Raw genomic sequence first — 21125 nt, forward strand, 5'->3', positions numbered from 1 at the left:
ATTCACTCCCAGGCTTTTTCACTGTTTTATTATTTTTTGACTGATTTTGCAATGCCCACAGGATATTGTGTTCTATTGCTATAAAAACATGGAACCTACCAAAGGAAAGATTAGTCTCTACTTTCATCAGGACAAAAAAAGGTATATTTTTATCTGTTTCTGTTTTGCAGCAATTCGCATTAGAATATAGCTACGTTTCATCATTATTCACAAATCTGTTGAGAACACTGGGAAAAAGAGCTTGTTGCAACATGGCCCGTGCTGCTCTCTTATACTCTGTTGCCACCTGCTGGCTGTTTTTTTGTAATAACTACCATTGCTTTAAGCGACCTTTTCAGGTCTGAAGCTGCATCAAAGCCTTCTGTATGCTCTAGCATTTAAAAAAAAAAAAAAAACGTATAAATACGTTTTTGGGAGTGAATGAGTTAAAAAAAAAGGAATACGGTACTTGATGCAAAGTAGATATGTGCTTGTTCTATTAAAAAAATAATAATAATAATCGGCATAAGACTCTAACTCAAAAGAAGTGTTTTGTTTGCCAAATTGTTACCCAATGTCAATTCTGCCGCTGTCTCATCAATTAAAGTCTAAAAGCCAACAAAATATTAATAATAATAATAATAATAATAATAATAATAATAATAATAATAATAATAATAATAATAATAATAATAATAATAATAATAATAATAATAATAATGTGCTTTTGGCATTGACTCTTTGAAGAACAATATGCTGGCAATTAAACAACTCATTCATTTGCCAATCAGGAGCCTCTGCAGCATGTGGAAGAACCATATACAGCCACAACAAGCTGCCACCTCCCCCCTCATGCTGGTCACACACTGCTGTGGGATGGCATTCCATTCTTCAATAACATTTGTCGCAGGTCAGCCAACGTGGTTGTGTTGCTCACTCTCGCACAAACAGCGCACCCAAGTTTACCCCAAAAGTGTTCATTGGGGTCGAGGTCAGGAATGCTGGCAGGCTTTTCCAACCCACACCACTGCCAAATTATGGAGGTCATACTGTGATAAACCCCGCTGTGGGAGTGTGAGAGTTATCTTGGGGGATGGAGTTTGGTCTCAGACTGTAGAAAGACTGGATTGCCAGCGGTTGCAGAATCTCATCTCGATAAGTATCTGCGTTGAGATTGCCTTCAGTGATGATGAGCATCTTTTTTTTCCCCACAAGATTTTACTCCATCCGTGCACAGCAATCAGCACAGCCAGGATTGGGGAAGCCTGGTATAAGATTTATTGCCTAGAAGTATTTTTAGAAAAAAGTAGTCTGACAAACACAAAAGCATTATTTTGTTTTGTATTTTTTCCCTATTTTATACATTGGGTCAATGGGATATAAAATAAGTTTATGATGAAGTTGCGAGGTCCGTTAAAGTTTCTTAACAAATTATGCAATCACTGCAGTAAACGCAATAATAATGTGGGTTTTTTTCCATTTGAAGTTAATATTTTTTTTTAAATAATAAAAACAGAGCATCAATGTCAGCATGGTTATCATAAAAGGCAAAATATTAAATGCGGCTCTTGAAATATATGGTAATTGGATCTTTTTTTAGTCGTGCTAAAAATGCATTTTTTTTTTATTTTTTTTTTTGGTAGGTTTTGTTTGGGATAATCTAGGTCACTAAGGTAAACAATCAACCAAATTCTCAAATACAACTCCATTCTTGCATCTGCAACGGCACTGCAGCAGTCTGTCATGCTCCAGCTGTGTGCGTGCGTGCGTGTTTTTTGCCATTGCAAAAAAAATTTTGCGGTACTTTGACTTCCTGTGAGTCCGTTGTGACCATATTTAGTGTGAGAGAAGATGCGAGCTGACGTGTTGTGTCAGCAAGAGGAAAACAAGCAGGAGACAAAAACACAAAGAGAAGTACAGCAAACACCTGGCAGAAGGAAGTACAGACTAATAAACAACCTGGGAAAGAAATGCGTTCAAGCCAACCTGACTCGTTGCATTTTATGACAAATATATCACTGTCACATTCGGATAACACAATCAAACACATATTAGACCGCTATAAAGACAAGCACCTACAGTATAGCAACTTGTAGTACTTGGCAGCCAATCAGAGGGATGAATTATGACCAATCATTGTAATTTTTCATATAATTTCTCTTTCTTCAGTACATTTGGCATTTATTTTCACTTTTACTTCCACCACTTTGATTACCAAGTAGGCAGTTGTTAACCCATTTCATATTCTGTTTAAAGTGTAGCTGACATCACCCCCCCCCCCCCCCCCCCCGCCAAATAGCATGCAACAGACACATCAGGAAGCGCTTCCATCTAATTTAATTAAGAGTTTAAATGAAAACGATGTTGTGTGGTAACTGCGACATCCTCTGCCTGCCAGCGGCTAAATAGTCCTCCTCCATATGGTTGCATCCAAGCCCTGCAGAAGCTGGCGGTTCTAATGAAACCCTGAGGGACAATGAAAAGCTGTCACTCTCTTCTAGTTCCCAATCGAGGGAGAATTATGAGACTGATTACTCCCTTGCTTTCTCTTCGCAGGAGAAACCAAATGTGGCTGGTGTCAGAGATAAAACTGTCCCCAGAGTACTGTTGGGAGCCTGGTTATGTACTGTACATATGCATCATACACACATGCACACATACATTAACTCATTCAATCCCCAAAAATGTGTAAAAACGTTTTTAATATTTTGTCCATCCCTCACAAAAACTTGTTTTTTGTTGTTGTTGTTTTTATGCAAGAGCATACGGAAAGCTTTGATGCAGCTTTTGACATGGTGTCAGTATAAGAGATCCGCCGTGGCTATGTTGCAACAAGCTCTTTTTGTCAGTGTTTTCACCAGGAATGTGAATACTGACGAAACGTACCTATATTCTAATGCTAATTGCGACAAAACGGAAACACATACAAATATACTTTTTTTTTTTTTTTCCTGATGAAAGAAGAGACTTTAATCTTTCTTTTGGTCGGCTCCATGTTTTGATAGCAATGGAACACAATATTCTATGGGCCTTGCAAAAGACAAAATCCAGTAAAAGAAAAATGCCTGGGAGTGAATGAGTTTATGATAATGATGCAAACATACCAAGGAGACTTAGATGACAAATGCTACAAATTAAACACACTAGAGCCATTTTCACGGGGAAAACCAACAATGCTCAGACACTCACCAGCAACAACATAACATAAGGTACACTTTTCAAATCTAATGAGATATAATGCAAGTGCTGTATATCAACCGCAAACCACAAAATGAAAACTTGATTGCACTCTGAATCAAAACTGAGTGAATATTATCATAATATTATCATATTTGACCATCCATCATTCGCCTTCTACGGGACCCACTTTCAGCGAGGTGACGGTGCTATTCGATGCATCGTCATATCTATGTCCTCAGGCTATTAATACTTGATCACGCTGGACTGTTGTGAATGTCACCACTCCTAAACACTCAGCGACTGAGTGGAGATTTTAAAACTATGGAACCACGTGAGACAGAGGAAAACGAAAAGGACGAGAGAGGACGATGTTCTGTGATTGTTTCGGGCAAAGGTTCAATATTATTTTTCCTTTAAGGTTTAATCAGTCGATTCTTATTTAAATCCTGAGTTAAAGCACGGGTGGGGAAGACCGACTTTGTTTTAAGGCTCCTCCTACTCCTACGCGTGTGACATGTGATGTACTTTTAAGAACACAGCAGTAAATACCAATGGTCAAGCCAATAAATCACATGCTTAATTATGCACGGGCTGTGCACATAACGATGCATGGTAACATTAGCACTGATGATAGATCTTACCAAATTGAGACGTGTCCTGGCTGGTCACCCATTAGAATATAGCAAGAGTATCGGGCTCTGTGGTTATCAAGGACTCTGATTTTTATTTATTTGTTTATTCTTTTTTTTTTTTTTGAACCACCAACATTTTTTACTACATCATGTTATGTTTTGATAACATCTTATCATTAACACATTTAACTTTAGTTGTTACAATGTTTGTATAATGTTAATTTCACTTGATTTGTGTTTTGTGTCCACTAAGGTTTGTCATTTGAGCTCTTCTATTTAGTTATTTTTGGTGTACGGTACTGTATGTCAGCTCCTTTATGAAGTATTATGTTCACTTGTGGTTTGAGTAAGTCAGTATGAAATACAGTATGTCAATTGTTTGAATGCTTCCTATGTAGTTTTTGTCATGACTAAACACAACATTCCTGGACGAAGGGTTACATGGCGAACCACTTCGGTACTACAAATTGTTGAAAAAGTCATTGACGAATAAGTTTGTCCGATGATGCCCATTTTATGAATTAAAATTGGTGTGACCAAAAGGAAATAACCAATTTTAGACTTTTATTTTGAAATACATTTATATAGATAGAAGTTTGTATCATCCACAAGGTTTGTATTGTCTCACACAACTATGTCAGAAAGTTACCCTTTTAGCAACTGGTATGTTGCTAGTCATACTTATGTAGTCATATTTGGACATTGTGTTTTACGAGCTGAAAAAACATCAATAAATTTGTCCAATAAATATAAATTTTCTTTAGAATTTTACTCGTGCTGGGTCTGGTAAAATCCTTATCCGTCAATGACCTTTTTTATTATATCAGTATGAAATGAAATATGTCATTTGTCTGAATGTTACCTATATATCTGAGGAGCTTTGGCCACTCCTAAAGCCAACATGAACAGACAAGGGATTGTTACATGGCGAACCACTCAAGGTTCTAGAAATTGTTGAGATGAGCCATGTGCAAACATGCACAAAGATGGATGCTCTCCTCTCAGTTTGTGATTCAATCTCGCAGTTGCACACTTGGATCTCTCTGGCCGGACAAGCAAGCATCGAATGAAATAAATCAAATCAACCTGGCTTATTTCGAAAGATGAAATCACTGTTTGTGTGCGTGCGTGCGTGCGTGCGTGCGTGCGTGAGTGAACGAGAGAGAGAGAGAGAGAGAGAGAGAGAGAGAGAGAGAGAGAGAGAGAAGAAAAATCAACATATATTTTTAGCTTCAAGTACCCAGTGAGTCATTTGAGCCCCCGATCTCTCCCTACTTTCTCTCCCCCGGCCATCCCTTCTGTCTCTCCTCTTCCTCTTCCTTCCTTTTTCATTTCAGAGGTGCAAGTCACAGTGGCAGATCACAACAGACAATAAGACAGAGTAGAAGAAGAAGCAGGAGGACCAATCTTTAAGTGACGTCTATACTATTCAACATCATTCAAATACAAAAAAAACATTAGTTGACAGGAGATTTATTCACTATAAATGAGAAACATTTTCATAACAATCAAAATAAATTGTTCTGTATGGAGGAACAAAACTGCCAAAATTAAAAAATAAAAAGCTGACTAAATAAATAAATGAACAAAAGTGAAAATCATAACAGATATATAAATTAATAATAATAATAATAATAATAATAATAATAATAATAATAATAATATATTTATTTATTTATTTTTGTATTTATTTTGACAAATATTTTTCAATTTATTTATATTTTTAATCTTGTTTTTTTTGTATTTATTTTTACTTTATTTATGTGTGTTTATTTGAATTATATTTTTATATCCATTTTTATTCTCACTTTTATTTATTTATTCATTTAAATGTATTTATTTATTTTTAATTTTAATTAAAATTACATCGTTCTAACGTCACAGTATCTCCCTCTTTGAAACCGCGGCCTTTCCATTATCAGTGTCTCCCCCACAGTGCTTTGCAACATTTACAGTAAGTAAGGCAAATGTGAGATGTCTTCTTTATTGCCTGGACAAACAGCTGAGACAAGTTGAGAGGGTCACATAGCCAGGAAGTGAAGTCAGCGCACAGACACACAAACAAGGACACTCTTATGCATGTATAAACAAACACACCAACAGATGAGGCACTGCAAACAGCCCATCACGAGCAAATACGAAGTGACAAAGTCTGGCAGACGGGGTCGCGGTGACACTGATGCATGCATAAGAGGAGAGCGCAGATATGTTGTGAGGAATATGGCGCACGCGCGTGCTCCTTGAACGCCGCTCACTTTCTCTCCATGTGCTTCCTAGCTTTGCTTCTATGGAGGAGCAAAACTGCCAAAATTAAAAATTAAAAAATGACTAAATACTGCGATTGGCTGGCAACCAGTCCAGGGTGTAACCTGCCTACTGCCCAGAGCCAGCTGAGATAGGCTCCAGCACCCCCCGCGACCCTTGTGAGGAATAAGCGATCAAGAAAATGGATGGTTGGATGGATGGATGGCATATTACTCACATTTTTAAAAGAGTAACATAAGATTCGGCTCAAAAAAGTTAATAATTGATCACTTGCAAAAAACATTCTGCCACTGATCGAGGTTAGTCCTTGACAGTTTATCGCAGAAGTAAATATCATCCACTGCCATTGTTTATATAAGATATAAGATATTGATCTGTTTCTGCAATTCTGTTTGGCAGGAAAACAGGCTAAGAGTATTCAACCAATCAGTGGACTCGATGGCCCCAACACCCCGCCATTACTGGACCTTCTGATGGGCCAGCTTGACCTTGTGATTACGACCAGATGGACGGCCTCCCACAAGCAGACCGCATAAAAAGATATAGAGACCTGAAGAACGACTCTGGACTCTTCTGAGAGGACATACCCGGGATAATCTTGAATTGTCCTGAATTGTATTCTTGCTGAATTTTGGAGAAACAATACAAAATGTTAATGTCATGTGCTGAGGGCTGGATTCCAAAAAAACAAAGAGAGTTGCACAGAGGACAGTGGTAACAGAAGTAATAATCCGACAAAGACACACACTTCTCAGGAGGCTTATATAGACAAGGAATCGATCTGATTGGTTGTGGCTAGACATGTGGGTAACAGGACTGACATGGAATTATCTGATTGGCTGTTGACCAGGTAAAGGGATTAAAGGTTCCTGACATCACATAGCCCTTAACATCACATAACATCACATAGCCTAAAACCAGTTGAAACTAGATGCTGTTACATCAGTTCAAAACAGACACTTGTTACATCAGTACATAACAGACACTTGACCTGATGGTCATGAACCCAACTTAACAGGTCATGAACTCAAACTTAACACTGGCGTGACTCCAGACATGACAGTTAAAAGCTATTTTGAGTCTTTATTCCGTCTCCTTTTTTGAAGAAAACGACACCGCAGGAAATTATTTTTGGGTAACTCAAAATAATGTGATGTAGACCCTGTCAATGAAATAGGAACACCAAAAAAAAATAAAAAATTCTAGCAACATCCATCCAACCATTTTCTTAACCGCTTACTTCTCACAAGGGTTGCGAGGGTGCTGGAGCCTATCCCAGCTGTCTTCGAGCAGTAGCACACCCTGAACTGGTTGCCAGCCAATCCATATATTTGTATATTTATTTTTATTTTTATCTCGCTTTTTTATTTTGTATTTATTTTTACTTTTATTTATTTATTTGTTGTTTTGATTTCCATTTATATTTATTTTTTGTATTTAATTTTTGAATTCTATTTTTATATCCATTTTTATTTCCACTTTTATTTATTTATGTATTTATTTATTTAGTCATTTATTTATTTTTGATTTTGGCAGTTTTGCTCCTCCATATGCTTCTTCTCATGCATTGACTTTTAACAGAATGCTACATAATCAGGATTGCAGATTGTGCAGGCAAAACCAGAAACACACACACACTGTACACTGCATCACTGCTGCATTTCCCGCAACCAATCCCGCACTAAACCCTTTCAATTCTTTATATTTATACACATACACACACAAACACAAACACACAAATGCTAGGGCAAGAAAACACACTGAGGTAATGGGTCAGGGTAGGTGGGGGTGGGCAGCCGTGATCCTGCCAGAGAGAAGGGAATCGGCAATGCAACTCTCGGGCTTATCGCGGAAAGAGGGTAAGACCATATCTGACACGCCAGCATGACAGCTATGTACACACAAAAAGGAGGGAAAAATCACAGCTATAGTGTGCGTATGTGCGTGTGAGCCGAATGCATATGCGGTGAGGTATCCCTTTGCAGTTATTTTTAAATCTTTCCCAGCATGCATGTGGAGGATCAGTGATCCTGCTGCAAAGGTGTCAATTACCAACGGCGCACTCCGGGATCACATGAGCGAGCGAAAGAGCAAATTGTTGCGGAAAGAAAGAGGCGGAGTCGGCGAGGACGTTTGAAACATGGTGTGACAAGGGGATGAAGACAGGAATAGATGGTGCACATGTTAGTCTTGGAAGAAATATGCAAATCGCAGGGTGAAGGCAGGAATCTTAACTCATTTGCTCCCAAAGACGTATTTATACGTTGTTGTTTTTTTGTTTTTTTGTTGTTGTTTTTTTATGCTAGAGCAGGATTTGAGGCTTTGATGCAGCCTCTGACCTGAAGAGGTCGCTTAAAAGCAATGGTAGTTATTACAAAATTCGGCCATCAGGTGGCAGCAGAGTATAAGAGATCAGCCAGGCCCACGTTGCAACAAGAAACTTGTGAATAATGATGAAAATTAGCTATATTCTAATGCTAATTGCTGCAAAACGGAAACAGATACAAATATACTGTTTTTTTCCTGATGAAAGAAGAGACTCTTTCTTTCTTTTGGTAGGTTCCATGTTTTTATAGCAGTAGGACACAATATTCTATGGCCCTTGCAAAAAATCAGTCCAAATCCAGTAAATCCAGTAAAAAACGGGGTTGCTTCAGTGAAAACGGCTGGGAGTGAATGAGTTAATAAAGGAACAAGAAGCACAATCTTGATGGTCAAGGAGTCGGAAGATGATTTTTTTCATGTTGAAAGGAAAATGTACAGTCTGAATCAGACGTGCTGCATTTGACATTACAGCACACACAGAAATGTAGATTAAAGATCTGATGATGTCATCCATCCAAACAATAGTGACATGCAGATAGTCACCAAAGTAGAGGACAATCATTGGACAAACAGATCCACAATAAGAGTTGATTAGTCAATAAATACATCATTCATAATTCTGTGGAAGATGAATTGCTTGAAGAATTCCGCCTCAACAATGTGGCTGTCTAAAAACGAACGAACAGACAACGGCTGTGAGAAGTCAGGCTAATGTGCTTTAAAATCAGGTTGATATATGAAAATCAATTTCCAATATTGTAGACGTAATGAAAGTAGCCTTAATTGAGAGAATACATACACTGTTATGTTACCTTAACTTACGAGTTTAATTTGTTCTGTGACCACCTCATAACTCCATTTATTCTTATGTGAAATCAATATCGTCTGTCGAAATGAAATGAAACTCAAATAATCCGCTCCGGTGCCAGTTTTTAATAAAGAAAATTGCATTGTGTAAAAATATAGTGAGTAATCACTGTACATGGGGACAAGTCACAACTGTCTGCGCTTAAGGAGGAGGAGCCTATCAAGGCTTGCAACACAAAGTGATTGCACGTAAATCGAAAAACTCTGAAGTTAAATATTGTCCTCATTGTTACATCACCTTTTTTATGGGATTGGATGGGTTTTGACAGTGGAGTGAACACCCACATATTTGCAGTTCGATAATCAAAAATTTGCATATTCGCTGATTTTATTCAGAGCCTATCCACCATTGTTCTCTGAAAATCTCATCTATTGTCTGTGCTGAGGTCAAACACATAATAACATACTAACATTTTAATTTACAATTTGCATGTATCCCTTATTATTTTGTGTAAATACTTAAGTTGAGTTTAACGACCATGTAGCCTACTGATTGCTAGTATCATGCGTGATGTCAATTTAATGTGTTATTTAAATTAGTAAACTAGCTAATAGTCAAGTAAAGTAATCAAGCTAATGATTAAACTATTGCAACATTAGCTTACATGTATGCTAAATGCATGGTGTTGGTGCTTTATGATCCTCTCCATTTGAACAGCTTTTCTGCTATATCGAGACATCTACAAGGAATTAGAAATCCCTTTCAGGGATTCCGTCAACTATTCCAGGATTGTCACTGGTCGTTGCAGGGTTCAGTCCATATCCCTTCACTGTTTATAAATGCACTGTAATGCTCACGCTTGTGGGAAAGAGAGCCTCAGTGGCAAACGCAATTTTCAGCCATTTAATGAACGCCGGGAGAACAGTAAACACAAACTGTAAAGGTAATCAGCACAAGTTCTAGCTAGATAGCTGGATGGATGGATGGATGGATGGATGGATGGATAGATAGATAGATAGATAGATAGATAGATAGATAGATAGATAGATAGATAGATAGATAGATAGATAGATAGATAGATAGATAGATAGATAGATAGATAGATAGATAGATAGACAGACAGACAGACAGACAGACAGACAGACAGTAATACTACAAAATGGTACTATGTATAGGAAATACTAATTTACTATACCATAATGTATATATGGGTGGATTCAACTGAAATTAATTTTGAACAGCACATTGTTTCACACTGTGATTCTGTGAAAGCATGCTATTGGCTGAGGAGAAAAAAGGCGCATATGGGTCATATATGTGCCTCTGTTTGCATTTATTCGTGACTGTATGGGTGTGAATGCAATGTATCCAACCCAATCGAATCACTCCACTTTAAAATACTGTATATCGAGATTCATATCAAATCGTCTTTTGCTGGATAGATATCCTTGCAGGAAATACCACATTTACAGCAATCTACTTAGACCAGCGGTTTCAAACATACGGCCCGCGGGCCGGATCAGGCCCGCATGTGGGTTTAATCCGGCCCGCGAGTTGATTTTGTAAAGTTAAAAAAAAAAAATAAAAAGAATGTAATGTCTAATTAATCAGCCGGCCACAATCAAAACATACAAATTTGTAATTTCACAAGCAGTCCTCAGATGAGTAATGCAACTTGAACGGGGAATCGTCATCCTGGATGTCTTTATTTTGCACTCAACTAAAACTTTTTTTTTTTTTTTTTTTTAATCATACACAGACATAAATGTGTTAAATTACTGGTAACACAAATAGATATGACAAGGATTAACGTGCTTATAACATTATTAACACCCATGCAATGCATTCTGGGAACAATATATATTGAAAACAGGTCAATTTAACACGTCCGGAATGTATACCGGCAGTGTTGCCGCATTCCATTTGCATCCGTCTTATTTTTCGCAATATGATTACAGATGAGCTCTGTAATTTAGGGCTGGTCCACGAAAATATGCGTATCAATTATGGCAATTGTTTTTAAGTTATATACCGTTATTTTCCCGATTCGGCCCACTTGGTAATATATTTTCCTCCATGCGGCCCCTGAGCTAGCATGAGTTTGACACCCCTGACTTAGACGTACATTGACATTGCAAAATGGCGAAAACAAACTCATTGCATCATACCATTTTGAACGGAGCCATACCATATCCAATCGAATCGAACCGCAATTTGTTGCACTTTAAAAGAAACCATTCTTGAACTTTATCGCACCCCATGTATTGAGATACATATTAAATCGTCTTTTATTGGAGAGATGCACATCCCTAGTGTGTAACTATGTACTGTATGTACTGTACAATATTAGAGTGTGAGATAGTGTGTAAGAATGTACCTGTACATGCATATGCATGTGTATGTATGCCTAAGTCTGCAGGCAACCAGGCCAGTGGCTACAATTACAGTGACGGATCTGAAAGAACTAGGTCGGCTTTGCGAGCAATCTGCCCCTGGGACGCCAAGACCAGCCAGAGCTCTGAATCGATTCAGAACACATGCACACTCACACCCACGTACACAAGTAATGTACTGCCCTTTTCTGCACGCAAGTCATACCATTTAAAAAAAAAAAAAAAAAAAACGTGATCAAAATCACAGTGTCTCCTCCTTCCCACAAACACACACTCGCTCTCTCTAAGAGCCGGAAGCGCCATCATCCAGGGGCTGCAATATTCACACTTCATGCACGCGTAACTCGGCTGCACATGGGACGTGTTCTCCCGCTCGAGCGCCACTGCGCATGTTTGTTTTTTGTCGCCAGCCTACCTCTGGCAGAGAGCTTCTTGGTGTTGATGATTTTGGCAGCATACTCTTGACCAGAGGAGATCTTCACGCACCTTCGGACCACAGAAAAGGCTCCCCTGGACAAAAAGGTGCACGTGAACAATGGGTCATAGAAGTGTCTGTTTTATGAACGAGGTACAATAAGAAAGGAAGAAAAAGAAAGAAAAATATAACAGCGTTTATGTTCAAAGCCACCACAATGTGATGACATACCGTAATTTGTCGCTATTATCTTTGGTAATAGAGAATTATTATCTGACAACTAATAAACGGATAAGAAACAGACTTCAGTATGACACAATGAAAAGCACCAACACCACAACAATCATTTCTTATTATGATTAAAATTTGTAATCATAATTAATCGCATGACTTCAATAGTTAATTAACGATTAATCACAAATGTATATATTCTAAATGTACAATAAAATGTACAATACAAAATGTCTAAGTTTTTATACTCTTATTAACATAAAAGTGGGAGAAATTTACACTAGCAGAAATATGACTGCATCTTTTAGTCATTAAGACAGGCATTTTATAATAATTCATAAAACTGATTTAAAATTAAAACTACTGGTACTGTAAAAAAAAAGAAAAAGAAAAAAAGTGTGATATTGATTTGTATTGAAGTCATTTTTTCTGCCACTAGATGACATAATTGCATTTAGATGTTGGTGACAGCACAGTGCATTTTTCTTTTCATACCTAATCTTTAACATGAAGTAACTTGTGAAATTCTGCACATTTTTAAAATTGTAAAATACAACTTGAACCCACATTGTAAAAAACACTGTAATATAACAGAATTTAACTTTTTTTTTTTTTTCTTTTTTTTTTACAGTTTTTTCCGTTTTAAAAATATAATTTAATTTACAAAAATAAACTTATTTTATGTCAAATGTAACATAACATGAAATCACTGTCACTGTAAAAACACACAATATTTCTGTTCTTTTACAAAAATTAGAAAATATATAGTGATTGTTAAAATATGCTCACAAATGTATCGTAATTTCACAAATATTTGTCTGTCATTTAATTTAATAAAATAATAGAATAAAAAAAAAAGAAAAGAAAAACACTTATATTTACTGAGAAATTAACGATAAAATGTATAATTTTACCACAATTTCTATGTGAATTGACTTTTTTTTTTTTTTTTAAATAAGTGAAATTGCTTCCAGGTGCCGGAAAATTACTGTGTTTTTTTTGTTTTGTTTTGTTTTGTTTGTTTTTACGAGAAAGTAATTTTCTGTTATTTCACAATATTTTTCTGGCACCCCAGTTGCCGTAAAATTATCATTTTCCACTATTTCTTTTTTTTTACAGTCTCGACAAATATATTATGCAGCATTATTTAATTTATTACTGCTACATTTTGACATGGACGTTGCAACTAGAATTCCCACTACAGGCTCTCCAAGTAAGGGCCGATCATTAATCGCGCGTTAAAAAAATTAGTGGCGTTAAAGGAATTTTAGATTAACTCAAATTAACACACTTATTTTGACACCTCTACTCATTATCTTTGCAAAATATTTTTACTAGCTTCTCTCTTCTTCTCTCGTGATAAAATTCTGACACTATATGATTCTTGACAGTGCTAATATTACAGCAAAAACGGACAGTAGCGCTTCTAATCCGGCAAAGGGGGAAAAAAGGAGAATGTAATTGAAGCTTCAACTGCAGCAGAGAGATGGCTAGTTAGCTGCAGTTTTAGGTTAAGCCTGATTTAGTGAGCCTGTCAAACTTTATGAAGCAGCCCTCAGCTGCCACGAGGGAGTCACCTCTGAGTCGGCTGAGTTAAAAATAAATAATTTACAGTCGCATTTCAGCACCGCAAAGGTGTGCTTTGCAGGCGCTGCGCAGCTCGCTTCGTTTCAGGTACATGGCGTCCCGGCGGGCGTAAAATTAGACTACTAGACCAGACAAAGGTGGTTAGTAAATGATTGCGACGAGTGTGAGCTGTCGTGCTGATTGGGGCACATGTGTGAAGACCTCCAAAAAAGTAGGTCAGCTATATTTGAGGGAGCTGCATCTCTAAATGCAGCCTTGGACAGGACTGCCTGCCTCAGCTCCTTTCAGCTCTACACACAAAAAGCATTTTGCTATTCATCCTCCGTCTCGGTGTGTGCAATATCCCTTTCCAATCCAGTCTTTTCCTCCTCTGCACCTCAAGGCTTTTTCTAACCTTTGACCACATAATGTAGTGTGTCATCAGGATGAGGGTGATTGGAGGGCTTCTAATAGCGTACACCTCACGTGAAACCTGGTCAAACCACTTCTGATTGTACAACTTCATTATGTGGTGAAAGACACTAAAACAACCGTTTAATGGGGGGGAAACGAGGTTTGCTTTCTGCAAAAGTGAGCAGCTTGCCAGTAAAGCTTACCTCCATTTTATAAGGGATTTGGTGAAGAAATGTTGAAAGCGTAACATGTTACATAACGCCTGTACTTGTCTACCCATGGATTCACTGTGAAGTGCAGTGTCAAGTGCATCTGTGTGCGACTGAGCCTTGCTTGACAGCAAATGGTTTGTTTTTGTAAGTCAAATGAGGGGAAGCTATTGAGATACCATGACAGGCTAGGATACGTTTATGATGACATCACGATATGTAAAATGTTCCAAAATGGATGGAAATTTAAGGGAAGTACCGGTAGGTGTCATATTCAAGGTAGTCTGTGTTTCAATGCCAGGCACAATCCAATAAAATCCAACACAAGATCTGTATCAGTAATGGACACGTTAATAATTAACATTACAGATAAGCATCTGACTACATTTTGCTCAAGGAACATTAAGCATCAATTAATCAATTAAGTAATATCCTACAGGGACGGGAGAACCGTATCATCATTTTCTGAACTCCTGAATCAACAGAACCTCTCAAACTCTTCTATATTGATTTTTTGTCCCTTTCAAATTTAAATTAAGCTTCTATGTATTATTATTGATGAACATTTAACATGGAAAGCGCATATAGAATATGTCAAATCTAAGGTGTCACAAACCGTAACGGTGTTACACAAGGTTAAAGAATCATTGAACAAGAATGCTTTGCTATTGTTATGTAATTCATTGATTGTTCCATACCTGACCTATTGTAGTGTGGGGATGTGCAGCCAAAACCTACACCGAACCATCTTTCTTTTACAGAAACGTGCTATTCGTGTCATTTGCGGTTGTGGATACAGAGACCACACTAATCCATTATTTATACAACTAAAAACTTTCAAATGAAAATATTGTATAAAGCACATCATGAAATTTTGCTAGTCAATATACAAACCAAATTTATAAAAATTGAAAGTGAGTACCAATTAAGATATTTATATATTTTTTCCAAACCTAAATATAGAACAAAACAAAAACAATGATGTATTTCAACTCGAGCTGTTAGTTGTAAAACAAAGGGGCCTATTCACTAAGAATACGCTGCGTCCGGTAATAGCGCGAAATATCGCACCACAACTGCACCCGCAGTCTGCGTCCAGTTACCCACCTATTCACTAAGGATATTGCTCGAATCATATACCGGCGCAAACACGCCCACAAAACTGACAGCTTGGAGCAAATTTGCACCTGATTTACCACACGTGGCAATGGATTTGCGCCAACAACATGGTTGTTATAGTAACAGTTGCGAGAAAGATGACATTATCAGAAAGCATATTTTGCGTCAAATGTATGCAAATTACCTAATTTACATACACGCAAATAACACTGCCGCACTGTGACGCATTCCGTTTGGCCGCCCACTTAGTGACGGATTTCCCCATCTGCGCGTGTTTAGTGAATTAGGCGTTCCCTAATTGCTCCATTTTTAACGGTTAGCGCGGTGCAAAGGCGACGCAAACCTTTAGTGAATAGGCCCCAAAATCTTCTCGGTCTAATTGCATTTTTTCTTTTTAAATGTATAAAAGCACAATTTCTGCAAAAATATATATAGCACAAGGACATGCGGTTGAATTATTTTGAATTATTTTGTAGTATTGTTACACTGAAAGCGTCTACACTGTCATTCGTGTTGAATTTATTTGGGTGTTGATCAGGGGCAGACAAAAGAAGTTTTACTTCTTTCTGTCCCCTTTCATTTCTTTTACTTTAAAGCGTGAAATTTGAAAAAAATTATTTGCATTTGAAGACTTGGGTTTACAGGGGTTTACTGGTGAACATAATGAATAGAGTAGCCTTTTCATTGAATTTGGCTTTTTTCATCTTGAATTCAGAAAGTGTCGTGTTCTTGTAATCCCCATCTACATGCAGCTTAAGGAAGTGCTCATTTAGTTTTGCTAGAAAGCGAGTTGTGCTGAACTCGAATTGCACAACTTGGAATTGCAAATCATGCAGTTAAGACGATGACTTGAAAACAGCAGAGGCCCCAGAATTGAACCCTGTGGAACACCATATGCTCCGTTATACATGTGAATTCATATTGCACATATTTGTCCGACCACTTGTTTTTTATTAATATAGTTGGTATGAAGGGATTACAATAATAAAGAACTCACATGATATACCATTACAATAGTCAAACGTTGACTACTGAGCACACCAAATTCCATACACCACAGACAGGCCAAGCAATGTAGCGTGATCACCTGCAGCCAAAGATGACCAAGCAGGGCAAATCATCACAAATCATATGAACAAAAATGTCACAAAACATGAACCATTAATTGTTTAGCCTGTCACTATACATTGCTTCCAGAGATGAATTGTTTCTAGTAAACACATTTTGGACCAATAAACTGAAATTGGATAATATCCCACAGCACACCTGATGATCTCTCAAGACACATTCAAGGGAATCATTAGACTAACGTACGTTCCAAAATTGGTCATTGGAGGAACGGAATTCCCTTTTGAACTAAGGATGTTCGGTTATCTATGAATATGTATCATGATTTTTATATATGCAAGAATGTTCTATCTCTCTTTGCACACACTAGGTGCTGAGCAGGTCCGCCAGTGAATGACCACACATGCACACTGAGGGGTTTGCACAAAATAATGACACCATCCCCTGGCTTAGGTATTACAAGTGTATATTTTCGTCATTTCAAGCGTGTGTGACACCAAATGCCACAATGCACACACTGGCCACTGTACATGATGAGCCAGTGACGTCACACGCTTAAGCCGTACCGTAAACAGGGCTTGCAATAAAATGTGAGATTAAGAGGAATGGGATGCGACTGAACATCCCTGCATTAAACATGGCAACGCACTCCCTCCGCCCCCACCACACACGCGCACGCACACACACAATCATGTCCCTCATGTTCCTGGCGCACATGCACAACCATTCGCGCACGCGCTTTGGAGAAGGAGGGGGGTTATAGGAATCTGTGTCCTTAAACGAAGGCGGCCTATTACGTAACATGCTGACATTTTAATACAGCAATGACGTAACGTGATGGCGATGGTGATGATGATGATGATGATGACGATAATATTAATAATAGTGATTGCTTACTTCCCCAGCTCCTCAAACAGCTGATATTCGTCGGTAAATCTCGTGCAGATCGTTAACGCCATGGTGGAAGTGGCGCCCAGGGGTGTGTTCTCTCTCTCTCTCCCTCTGTCAAACCCACCACACGCAATCGTCCGGTTTTGTCGTCGAAACGGCCAGTGAGCCTTTCATGCACACACGGCGCTCATCTGCAGGAGGTCTGATGATGAAGAGGAGGAGGAGGAGAAGGAGGAGGAGGTGGAGGAATAGGAGGAGGAGGAGTGAGGAGGATGGTTGGTTGCAGTAAAAAAAAAAAATAATAAAATAAAATAAATAAAAGAGCTCCACTTAGGATGAGTGCACTTCCGGTGATATGAGAAGCCGCTGTGGTGTTATTCGTCGTCTTGTCGCGGACGCAGCATGTTTTGGTGTATTTCGCGTGTGTGCTGCGAGGCTGTTCTCTGCGCGCACCACAGCACCGCACTAGCGCACCAACCCCCGGCTGTGCGCTCAGTCCCGCCCCCCTCGGCCGCAGCGCTCTATGGCCACACAAATAAATCATCTTTACAGCCCAGACGCCTGTGAATTACATGCAGCATGCATGTTATCTAGGTCATTTAAAAAAAACAACAACAAACATATAATTCATCAAAACATATATAGATTTGCTAAAAGTCATTATAAATACTGAAAGATACTGTTACAGAGCTGAAATGCCACAAATAAACGTTTTGATAAGCAAACCACAATTTATCATATTGTAAAAGCCATTCAACTGTTCCTTACAACTCCGCCCCCTAGTGCGCAACATCGGCAATAAGGGTGAAATCAGAGCTGTAATAACTGATATCTTTCAAAACACCCTGGCATCATTGCATAATTGAGCGTTCTGATTAACATTTGACTAGATGGCCTGCTATATGTGCTGATAACTAACGTATTAATTTGCAGGCGGTAGCCTAGACCGAGCCTTGCCACAAATAGTGATAAAAAAAAGTGAGTAGTCAAATTGGTGCGGAAAAAAAAGGCTGACTAGTGACTATAGGTCTACCATAAATTCCGACCCCAAAGCAGTTTAATAATTCAAACAAATTTTACATTACGTTTAAAAGTAAATGATCTCATTATTAAAAAAAAAAAGAAAAAAAAAAAAAGCATGATGTACATATGGTGAAGACTCTCGTAACATCTTCCGCCAATTGCTAATTTAGTTTCTACCCAACATACTCAGCTTGTCTCTCAGTCAAGATGAATCACTTCATAAAAACCGCTTAACACCAATGTACACATTTCCAGTTAGACAGAGCTTGGGTGCCATCTTGTGGCATTTTAGGGCGGTTCAGAATAATCTGACTAATAATAGCAACGGCACCACAAACACCAGCGCTGTGACCGTCTTGCAGCCATGTAGTATTGATTTTTTATTTTTTTTTTATCATTACATTATATACATCATTATTTATATTATTACATATACTTGGGAGAAAATTATTTTTGTCATGAGCCAAAATAGATTTTAAAATGTTGGTCACTAATCTAATCGTTATCATGCATTTATCCATTCATACAGTGAAGGCAAGAACTGCATCTGTATTTTGCTTTACACAAGCATCATATGGATATTCATCTTTTATTGATATTGATGGTGTTGTGTTCATAAAGTTACTTAGGGTAAACCGACTGGTGTCTGTGAAAGCAATTTCGAACTAAGCTTATTAGATTGTGTAGATGTCGCTAATTTTGCGGTACACAAGCGATGTTAGGTGAATTCGGGGCTCATTTTACACCAAATAAATGAATTCATCCATCCATCCATCCAACCATTTTCTTGACCACTTATTCCTCTCAAGGGTCGCGGGGGGTGCTGGAGCCTATCTCAGCTGGCTTTGGGCAGTAGGCGGGGTACACCTTGATCTGGTTGCCAGCCATTCGCAGTCAATGATTTCACTAAGCAATAATCAATAACATGAAAAATGAGAAATAACACATTTAACATGTTTTCTTTTTGTTTTTTTTAATTTGTTGACAGAGTGTAGGAAAAAATTCAGAAATTGCATTCAGATAGATAAAAACTTCATAAATGCATTAAATATACAGTATTAAGCATAAATTAAAGCAATAATAATGGGAACAGTTCAAAGCAGTTCAGCTTAAGTGAAATGGCAGACTCTGAGACATGCGTACTTGAAAATTTCAAGTAACATGTTTGATACATACAAATATTAGTTGTCTGTTGGTAGATTCAACAGTAAGCACTTCTCCTGTTTTTAAACATGCAGAGTCCTTGATCAGATGAACCGGTACTGGACCAAGTTTTTGTAAAACCAGCTGGTGGAGCATTTGTCCCTCTTTGCACGGCTGTTCAGAGTCTTTTGCTGTGGGAAAAAGAGAACAATATGTTTTTTTTTAACTTTTTGATTCAGTTGACACTGACTGGACAGTTTATTCGGTACACATCTAGCCTACAATCCAATAACTTTCAAGTGTTTAGTTGTCACCAATGTCTCTTTGTAAAGACATTTTATACTTCTTGTATTGGATATCATCCGATTATGCAAGTTATCGCATGAATTGAATATTCATGGTCAAAGTTGTTTAGCAAACTTGAACTTACTTATTAAGGATCTTCTCAGTGATTCTCTTCACCCAGTGAGCCTCAGGGTCAAGGCACACCTCCTTGCCAGTCTTTTTCAATGTAGCACTGCAAGCAAGTAACAGAGGTGCCTTCAGAACAAGCACATTTGGATGGACGCCCAAAACAAGGTTGTTTCATCTTTCAAAGGTCAGAATAGCGTCAGAGCTGGGGAAAAAGTTCTTACATAATCTCGGTTTCCTTGCAGTAAGAGTTGGCGGGAATCAGCTCCATTTTCTCGATGTGGTTGCCGATGGGTCGGCTCTCCGTCTTGGGACAGCGGCAGTGCAGCTCGACTCCCAAACTTTGCAGAGCCATTCCTGCAAGGAAACAGGGGAGAATGTGGTTAAATGAAATAGTTTAGATTCTCAATCTCATCCATGACCAGTATGCGAATATAAATATGCGCTAACTGAAATTCCACAGCTGCATGATACAACAAAGTAAGCCTACCTTCACTGATGGACACTAAAGCCAGCAGGACCACCAAAGCGCTGAGAATCATTTTCCTCATCATTTTGTCGTTTTCAAACTGTACAGTGGCTCTACCTATAAAATGAAGAAGTTGTTGTTCCAAAATCTCGTTTAAAAAGTGAAATGCGGTTTGTTGATTTATCGTCCTTCCTTTTCTCTACTGTTATCAGAGCCCTGCTCTGCAAATGTAGTGCTGAAGAGGAGTGTTCCTCCTTTTAAAGTGAGTCACCTCACATGCAGATGTTGCGCAAACTGGGATTGCTGGCAGGCCAGTGGGAATTTATAACATGCTGAGCAAGTAAGGTAATTTGTATTTGTCACATAAAAAAAGACATTTGGAAAACTAAACAACTAACATTTGGTCAACTTGCATGTGATTGGAATCTTTGGCATGTTTTATAGCTTTTTCATTTTTCTGTTGCAACTGATAGAAAGTGATCAACTAATAACAGGTGAAATATGATTAAATTGTGCTTGATGTGAGAAGGCGAGTGGTCATCAGGTAAAGTCAGCCGTTATATCAAAAATATTTTTACTAAAAG

At 38.1% G+C, this 21125-nt stretch overlaps 2 protein-coding genes across 14 annotated transcripts in view; both read right to left on the reverse strand.

The window, feature by feature from the left end:
• The window catches only part of camk2d2 (calcium/calmodulin-dependent protein kinase (CaM kinase) II delta 2), a 45818-nt gene extending 27850 nt beyond the window's left edge, over positions 1 to 17968 (reverse strand). For 12 of the 13 annotated variants that reach the window (XM_077525489.1, XM_077525487.1, XM_077525482.1 and 9 more), the window contains exons 1-2: positions 17502 to 17968; positions 11998 to 12092 (exon numbers count right to left, since the gene is read on the reverse strand). In XM_077525489.1, coding sequence (XP_077381615.1) covers positions 11998 to 12092; positions 17502 to 17563 — 157 coding nt within the window. In that variant the 5' untranslated portion in view covers positions 17564 to 17968. The remainder of the gene's footprint in view (positions 1 to 11997; positions 12093 to 17501) is intronic. The other variant, XM_077525478.1, reaches the window with a different exon arrangement.
• A 1504-nt stretch (positions 17969 to 19472) lies between these two features.
• Positions 19473 to 20782, reverse strand: LOC144021309 (interleukin-8-like). Its single transcript, XM_077525490.1, has 4 exons — positions 20563 to 20782; positions 20297 to 20429; positions 20092 to 20178; positions 19473 to 19852 (listed from the first exon to the last, which is right to left on the reverse strand). Exons 1-4 carry the CDS (start codon positions 20624 to 20626, stop codon positions 19840 to 19842), a joined length of 297 nt encoding a protein of 98 aa, XP_077381616.1. The 5' UTR covers positions 20627 to 20782; the 3' UTR covers positions 19473 to 19839.
• Between the last annotated feature and the right edge of the window lie 343 nt (positions 20783 to 21125).

The sequence above is a fragment of the Festucalex cinctus genome, chromosome 6 (assembly GCF_051991245.1).
Source record: "Festucalex cinctus isolate MCC-2025b chromosome 6, RoL_Fcin_1.0, whole genome shotgun sequence".
NCBI lineage: Eukaryota > Metazoa > Chordata > Actinopteri > Syngnathiformes > Syngnathidae > Festucalex > Festucalex cinctus.

What these genes read in the sequence shown, in the direction of transcription:
- LOC144021309 (XM_077525490.1), bottom strand. Translation starts at nt 20,626, where the DNA reads ATGATGAGGAAAATGATTCTCAGCGCTTTGGTGGTCCTGCTGGCTTTA. An exon ending in TTTAGTGTCCATCAGTGAAG is followed by an intron (nt 20,430 to 20,562) that starts GTAGGCTTACTT and finishes GTTTCCTTGCAG; the next exon opens with GAATGGCTCTGCAAAGTTTG. An exon ending in TGCAAGGAAACCGAGATTAT is followed by an intron (nt 20,179 to 20,296) that starts GTAAGAACTTTT and finishes ACTTGCTTGCAG; the next exon opens with TGCTACATTGAAAAAGACTG.